The sequence below is a fragment of the Pteropus medius genome, unplaced genomic scaffold (genome assembly GCF_902729225.1).
Source record: "Pteropus medius unplaced genomic scaffold, Ma_sr-lr_union100, whole genome shotgun sequence".
NCBI classification, from domain to species: Eukaryota; Metazoa; Chordata; class Mammalia; order Chiroptera; family Pteropodidae; genus Pteropus; species Pteropus medius.
The window spans coordinates 5,782,556-5,791,044 of record NW_024356336.1 but is presented as its reverse complement, the minus strand read 5'-3'; the positions used below and the strand labels follow the sequence as shown (position 1 = coordinate 5,791,044).

At 44.8% G+C, this 8,489-nt stretch overlaps 1 protein-coding gene across 16 annotated transcripts in view; it reads right to left on the bottom strand.

The window, feature by feature from the left end:
* Positions 1-1,129: 1,129 nt before the first annotated feature.
* The window catches only part of MTMR3 (myotubularin related protein 3), a 121,816-nt gene continuing 114,456 nt past the window's right edge, over positions 1,130-8,489 (bottom strand). For 13 of the 16 annotated variants that reach the window (XM_039861842.1, XM_039861845.1, XM_039861846.1 and 10 more), the window contains one exon: positions 1,130-7,521. In XM_039861842.1, the coding sequence (XP_039717776.1) occupies positions 7,350-7,521 (172 nt within the window). In that variant the 3' untranslated portion in view covers positions 1,130-7,349. Of the gene's footprint in view, positions 8,360-8,489 lie in introns of all 16 variants that reach the window. The other 3 variants (XR_005652590.1, XR_005652592.1, XR_005652591.1) reach the window with 2 other exon arrangements.

Sequence of the window (8,489 nt, the reverse complement as noted above, 5' to 3'; positions counted from 1 at the left end):
TTAGGGACACCTGAGAAGTGTTGGGAGCAGTAGGAGTCTCTGAGGCCACAGCTGGCTGGCTTATCTAATGACAGAACAGAAAGAGAATCAGACTACTCCTGAGGAGTGAGGGGATGCAGGTCATGTCTCGGGCTGATGGGACTTTAAAAAACCTCCAGTTGTAGGAATTTGGTCTTCCAATTGGCAAAATACAGTGGGGACTCCATTTACCACTAACTTACATCTTTTTAAACTTGGATGACAAAGCCTTAAACATGTTCAGCTACCTTGGACTCCTTTGGCATTGGAGACTGTAGGATCATCTGAATGCAAGGTCTTCACTTCCTTTCCCAACCTTAGGCTGTGGGGTCCTAACAGAGCACACAACCTGGGTCCAGGTCTCTGCCTCAGTCATCTGTGCTACACAGAGGTTAGGGCCCAGCTGGCTGCCTGCCCCACTCAGCCTGGAGAGTTAGTCTACATCTTATGGCTCAGTCTTTAGTCAGGAACCTAAAACTCGTCAGTTTTCAGTAAAGCGAGGCCACATCAATTTTCACAGGACTCAAGAGAGTTAAGATGCCTCAACCCCAACAAGCAGTTTCTTTCTCTAATCTTAAAGTGTCAGTGTACCTACAGACCTGCATGTATTTAAACCATTTTAAAAAATTCTTTAATAAAATACATATATGAACTTGAAAGTCTTTGACTAGTGATGTTTACAATTTACTGTAAAACTCAGATGAGAATGCCTCAAGGTCAAAATTTTAGCTTTGTAAGGTGGAAGAAGCCAGGGCAGAGCCAGCTGTCTTCTAGTTTTAAATATGTGGTGGAATGGAAGTGCTGCCTGGCTCTGATAGCTCAGAATGTCTGCCGGCAGCCAGAGACAGAAATGCCATCTCATCTCAAAGACAGTGGAGAGAACATTTGCTAAGCTCCCACCTCCAAACCCTATTCCATGGCACATGCTCGGCTCCAGACGAGGAAATGCTCAGTTCCTCACCTGCCCACAAGTAACTCGGCTGGTGCTGTGGGGCTGGGATTCCAACCCAGATGTGGGCGAGAACCCCAGATTCTTCCCACCAAACTAGTGATTTTGATACTGGCGTCTGTGGCAGTGTTTCAGGGGTTCTCTGCAAATATTCACTTCAAATTTCATTTTAAATATTAAAAATCATCTTTAATATGTACACACAGGTGTAAAACATGCATTAGTTTAGCTGAGACTTCACAGTAAGGCCTCCATTGCTGTGCTTGAATGGGCTTCTCAGGGGTCACTGATCAAGAGGATGCTGGATCGGTGCTGTGATCACCAAGCCCAGCTGCAACTCCATGCTAGTGGCTCTCACCATGGAATAATTTTAGTGATTATAACCTTTGGATGGTTCTTACCTGATATATGGAGAATGAGGACTGAAAACAGGTATTGGATAGTCTATGAATCCTTTTTTTCAAGCATCTATTTGTTTTGTCAGTAACAACAAGAGACTGCAGGCAAACTATTACCATCTGCAACCACTTCTATATATACAAAAGTGGGAGTTTTTCTCTATACCATACAAATTCAGAAATAAACTGGATGTCGAGACAGTTCACAATTAACCCATTTGCACTAGTCAAAAATGCTCTCCACCAACCCCACTGATTTAAGACGACGTTGACTTGAACTTAAGACAATTCATACTAAAAACATATATTTGTTTTTATGTATTTGCAAGGTTAAAAAAAGAAAAACACTGGATTATAATATCAAAACTTTTTGATTTTGGTTAGGAGGGACAGGAGGGTTCATAGTATAAGCCTTTTGGTAGCAACTACTAAGCTCTCCTCTAAGATTTCTGGCTTGGCTAACTCAGGTATTTATCTAACTCAGCTATTTATCTAAGGCTATCTTCTGGAAGCCCAGAGCATTGAGGGGGAGAGGTCAGGAGAGAATGTTTTTTATTCAAATTTTGCTGTTAATTCATCAGTAACCCTGGATGAGTCTTTGCTGTTTTCTCGGTTTCCTCAAAAAAAAAAAAAAAAAAAAAGGTTAGAATAAATCGATGATTTTCAGACTTTAAGCACCAAACCTTCCTTCAAATCAGATCTTACTTGGAAACCTAATACTGAATGGGCCTGGGGGTTCCCCCTCCACAAAAGCCAGACAGAATAGCATGAAAACCATGAAACTAGGTAATCTAAGTCCCCTTTCACCTCTAAATCAGATTCCATGTCCCCTGCCACCCCTTCCTTGCCAGGCCTCCCTCTCTGCTAGACCGATTAAGGGAATGAGCTGATTCACCCGACACCTAATTCACTGGTCATAGCACTGACTAGAGAACCCAAATCCAGGGGCTGAACAACTGTCTGTGGGTGAAAATGACACATTTAGCTTAAATGGTCACTGAGGCTACAGCAGAATCAATGCTCTTACAATAGTGAAGCACTACTGTCAGTCAGCAGTAACACAGTATATTTCTTAAACAACATCTGAGCCTTGCGGTTATACTTGCATTTTTAGAAGAAATCTTACAAACCAATTGGGAAGCAGTTAAAGGCCAATTTTAAATGCCAATATAAAACAAATTTCACTGAAAACACAATTAAAATGCAATTGCTATGAGCACTGTAAGAAAAATTTAGAACTCAGATATGAATGGAAAAACTAAGCAGTAAATAAAATAGCATTTAAAACTTTGTATTTCTGCTTGAGAGCATACCCTTTCCCTTTCCCATACCTGTCATGCCTTTGAGCAACTCCTAGCCCAGAAGAGGCCTATTAGACTGGGGAGGCAGCTGGTATGTGCATAGAATGAGCAGCAGATTAACTCTGCACACAGGAGTGAGGAACAAAGTTGTCAGTGATGTGCTGGGGACTGTGAGACGCATGTTTAACAGTCAGAGGCTTAGAAGGGTCGCCTCCTATTCCTTCTGGAAGCCTCACACATTCTAGTCCTGCCCCTGAGAAATCTTGTCAGTAACCTCAACTTAGAAGAAATGTTCTTAGAAAATGTGACTAGAAATGAAACAGCTGAGACTCCTGCTATGTTATCCAAAATCTCAAAAGGAGAGTCAGTCATTTTGCCCCACAGCCCAGGGCCCATTTTTAACCCTGCTGTTAGCCCTATCCTCAGCTCAAACAATTGGGCGGTCACTTGAACCAGCTAAATGAAATCCTGCAACAGCACCTGCAAATCAGCCCTCATTCTTAAAAGATCAATAGAGGCCAGGGCAAAAGTTAACAGCTTCAACAGGCATGGATTTCCCGGGCTCAGTGTGCACGAGCCAAGTCTATCAGCCATCTCAAGGTCTATAGCCTGTAACCTATTCTAGAGTATACCCTCAGTTCCCATTTGTTATTTTTTAATAGCTAGAAATTGTTTAACAGATCCTCTGCCACCATTTTATTCATCCTCCTTTAAATCTGCCACAATTGTTTTAAATTCTCAGAATATTCTTTGCTAACATAGAAGTGAACAGTGAGCATGTTAGCAAAATTACCAAAGACAAAGTTTTCTATACATCCTCACTAGAAAAGCCCAGTGGATTAAGGCAGCCGTATCATTTTCTGGAGGGAGATTAAGGAGTCCAAAGTACAAAAAGAAGGGAAATGTTGAGTGCCAGGGTAGGAAAGTTCAAAGCTGCTCAGTCACTGTTAATACCCCATTGCTTGAGGCCAAATTACTCCACATGATAAAGACAGCTGGCCTTGTCCTTGGAGAACCGCTTTTCTCCACCTACAGCCAACTTCAAAGGCAATTCCTTCAACACACACTGTGGTCTCACCAGCATCCTTGCTCTTCATCTTCCTGCTCTCAGCAGCTTCCTATCTATGGGCATCAAGAGACTTGCTAGATTCCTTCTGCTAGTGTTTTAATTCACTGAAGGCTAATCATTAGATCTCAGGAATAGGAGCTATGTATAGACACACGTTGACTATGACATACAGGTTTTTACAAACTAGTTTGAAACTAGGACTGGGCTCCCCAATGGACTGAAGGCAGCTGAGATGTTATCTTCTCCTTCCAGAAGACAGGCTAATTCTCAAACATGGGCTCAAACATTTCATACTAGAACCAGCTGGGCTGTTTTTAAGTGCTTGTGTACTAAGCAGAAGTACATCCAGAAAGTGACCCTGAAAAGCCTGCGGCCCTCAGTGGGGCACTAAGGTCACTCTTCAGAGCCCAGACTACCCACCACAGATATACTGGGTTGGGGACCCTAGAGCTGGGCGCCACTCAACACCAACCTTCCCTAGGGAGGAACCATGTAACAAAACCTCCCTTGAAGGATACCCAACAGTGACGCAGGGGAAATAAAATCCACCTCTGTGAAGAGCAAGAACTAGTCAACAAGTGACTAGAAGCTATGGCCTTGCTCAGCTGTTTGCTCAGCTGGTTGCATATCTAAGGAGCAGAGGTTCCTTATAACTAGGAGACCTCTAGTTAGGCACATAATCCAATCACATTCAATTCAGTTTCTGCTCAAAGGTCTCTGTGCCCCCTCATACTCTCTCATTTAACACATTTCCCATTTGCCCCCGAGAATACTCGCCAACGACATTTGCAGCTGCATTTACCCCAAGATAACTCAAGATTATAGTTCTAACCTTACCCCAAAGTTTGCCATGAAATATTTCACTTTTATTATTATTTTCACATCGCTCTAGTATACCGATAGTTTTTGGAAACAAATGATGATTCTATTTATAATATCCTGTTTTTAGTAGTGGTATTTCCATTTACAAAACATAGTAATTCTCAATCACTGAAAATTTCAAATCCTAGAAAACGTAGCATTCCCTACACATGATGTTAAATGAACGCTGGCAGTGAGCTGCACTTTTTTTTCTAAACAGGAAATGAGTTAAGAACAAGAAAGAAGCACTTTCTAGTCACCCTCTCCCCAACATCTCCTTTCGCTCCACTGCATGCAGAACACTCTGCTTAACCACTGCTACAGGTACAGCTGATGCTCCCTGGGTAGGTGGGGTTAAGGGCCAAAGTACTGGGTGCCCTGAAATCAGAGCAGCAGCAAAAAAAAAAAAAGGAGCCTGGAGGCCAGAGGTAGTTTTAATTATTTCTGATGTTCAGTTCTTCAGAAAAGGAAGAACCATTGATTGTCAGAATGCCCGGCTGATTGGCCTTCTTAGCTTTGGAGATGTTAGGGGAAAAACCATTAAGGAAAGTGTTTCTGTGCTTGGGCATCATGGTATGGCTCTTTGCCAAGGTCCAGAGTTGAAAAGAAATCTGTTGTTTTCCTTTGCCAAAGTCCAGTTACCCAGCAGCACCTCAAACTGCTTCTGTGTAAAAGGGAAGAGGGATGAAAAGGGAATAAATCATGGGAAAAGAATTAGAACGTGTTAGCAAATGCTACCATGCAGAACACTAAACTTTATTCACTTTATTTATATATTTAACAGTTCTAAAGTATTTCCTTCTTGCTTTGACAAAAAAATGAAAAATATAGGAGCACTGACTGACTCCTCTTTAGGAGAAAAGGGTTATATGTACAGCTACGGAGAGTTACGGTTCCTCCTTTACATACAAAGAAAAATATTAATAAAAAAGTGCTTCATTGATCAAAAAAGGGCTAAGAGCTGCAAGCATTTATTCACACTGTACATCAGACCCAAGAAACCCGTATCATAACCTCTTGGCACCTGTCACTAGGAACTGCACAATCTTCAATTAGATTGACTTCTCCCTACCTGCACGGGCAGACCACACAGAGTGCGGAGAAGAACTACACCCTGTTTCACTAAATTCAAACTCCGAGCAACCTGCTGCCACTGGGAGGTGGAAGACGTGCTCAGATGCTCTTGGCTTTGCCCGGACTGACAGCTCCAGGGAAGGCTTCTGGGCCACGTCTTAACCATACCCAGGTACACACAGGAGCCACCTTCCTGAGACACAACTTGCCCATGACCAGGGAGCTGCTTCCAAAGGGTCAGAAGAGTTCCCTGGTCTCACCCCAACTGATCACCCCAATCCGCCATTACCAGTTAGCAGCTTTTAGCAGAGCCAAGCATGGCCCTTCCCCCAAGAGGGAGGGCAGGCACAAAACATGGATGCCAAGATTACAAAGCAGAAACCTAAACTCCTCTCCACCCCTCCCCCATACCCACCTCCACCACAAATATTCTTGATTTAAGGCTCTTTTTGGACCATATCAAAGCTTATTGAGGAAAGGTGCCCCAAACTGCCTATAGGCTGTGTCACTTCCCTAAGGGCTGTAGAGTCACCAAGTAGGCCCTCACTGCTGGCCAGCAGCACAGGAGCAGGGCAGGGAGACTGCTGGGCCCTTCCTGCTACCCCAAGAAAGGGAAGAGGAAGAAGGCTGATTGTATGGGACATACTCCGTTTTCCAGAGGCTTGCACTCTAAAAGGCTGATTCTACCCCTTAAGAGGGAGGTCCATGGTTTGTTTGGTTTGGGAATGGGAAATTTTTGGAACCCTGAGTCTGGATTTCCCTGTGCTAGTTGATTAGAGATTGTTTGAGGCCCCAGGCCCCAGAAGGGGCTTCCAGGTACCTGGGCGCAGGACAGGCTTTGACCTTGGCCACAGCAACAGGAAAACGCACTCTGGTCAGTCTGCACTTCAATGCCTGAGGGTGGGAAGCACTACGTAGCCTGGATGAGGGAGGCACATCCATGACAGTAAAGGGAGCCCTACACAATCTGGGTCAAGTTAAAAACAGAATCCCACGGGAGAGAACAAGCTGGCCACCCAGCCCAGGCTCTCTCATTTGCCTCAGAAGAGTATACATCTTCCTTTCCCAAAGTGGGGCCTTTTATCCATTTCACAATTTTACATTTTACAATCCCACTTTTTCTCTCCAAATGCCTATCCCAGCCTCTCACAGAAGGAAGAGGGCACCCTGGGTAATGCTCTTAAGGAAGATGCTTCCAGTCTCCTCAGCAGCAAAGATTTTTCCAACCAGCTCTGATGTGGCAGTGGCACAAGGAATGGTCACAGATGTCAGCACTGGCTTCTTCCTCATTTACTATCTCAGGCCTCTACTCAACTCTGACCAGCCTCCTCCCATCTTGAGGAACCAAGCCAAGCCTCAGCATCACCTAACAACAAGCAGCTCACTAGTTACAGGGGGCCTGGCAACCTCTGGTTTTCCATTCCAAAAAAAATTTTTTAAAGACAACCAGGGGACTTTTTTCTTTTGGGGAGGCAAAAGGAGTATGGGAAAGGGGGAGGAAAAAAACAGGAAAGAAAAATCAATCTACAATCCAGTGGTACATCCTGAATTTCTGTCACTCTGCACAGGTGGTTCCATGCCCCCATTCCAAAGTGCACGGGCCTCTCAGTCTGCCCAGGCTGTGTGGGCCTGTCAAAAGAACAGCAGCTTGGCCTCTGTCCGCCCCAGGTCACTGAGCTTCAGTTTGAAGTGGCAGCAATGGGCTTATCCAGTTCAAGGTCAATGCTGGAGCTCGTGGGATGTAGGCTACTATAGCAAGACTTGCACACTCGACTGGGTTCAAAGAGCTGCTGACTGGGAACTGGAACCTTCTGGTTACAACAACTGGAGCAGAATACGTTCCCACAACTCCTTGAGATGAGGAAAAGAAACAAAACAATGTTAGTTTCGGTAACAGGTATGGGGTGGGGAAACCAACTTTAGAAGACAGAACTTTGTTGTATGTAATTTGAATGTGCTGGAGACTCCTCTCTAAGAGCGAACACTTCCATTTGTCTAGCCATGAAAAAGCCAGGCAGGGAGAGGATCCCTACCTAGCACAGTCACATGCCACTTTCACTTGGCTGCCTCATCACTATGGCTCAACGTTACCAGGTATACAGAAGATGCTGCTCAAGAGAGATCTGTGAGAACAAATAGGCCCAGGGCAGAAGCAGCAGTTAGCTCTATGGGTAAGTCCTGACTCAGGAAAACCCAGTGGTCACACCTACCTGGGCAATGACCTCCGTGCAGCTTATAATCAAGGAGAGGCCAGAGTTCAATGGAACTGCCTCCAAGCCCCTTAGATGAGAGACACTATCCAACCCAGGTAAGGAATTAGAAGCCTTGCCCAAAGGGCCACTTTCCTAGCGGCTCAGAGGCAGCAACATGGAAAAGAGACTGCTGCCATCTAGGACCACTCTGCTTTCAGCATGCAAAGCCAGGAGACAAGCAACCAGTGACAGATACATGCGCAGCGTGAAAGGACAAGAACACAGATGAACGCACGTGCACATACACCCCCTTATTAGATAGGTGTCAATTGATTATGACTCACTCCCTTGCTCGCATGCATCTCCAGGGAATATCAGAGCTCTACCTGAAGGCCTGACTATACCCAGGCCCCAGGCCTTCCTCTCCTCCACTTGAAAGCCTGGCTCTGATGTGTCTGTGCAGGACAGATCCACACACCCAAACATGCTCTTCACAGCTAACAGGAAAGGGAACGGGAAGAAGGTGAGTTTCTGCCCATTTTACAATCCCACTTTTTCTGGGCCCAAATGACAAATCAATCTCGAACCCAAGAATAGGAGACTTCAAGGAGCCTGACACAGCCCGCC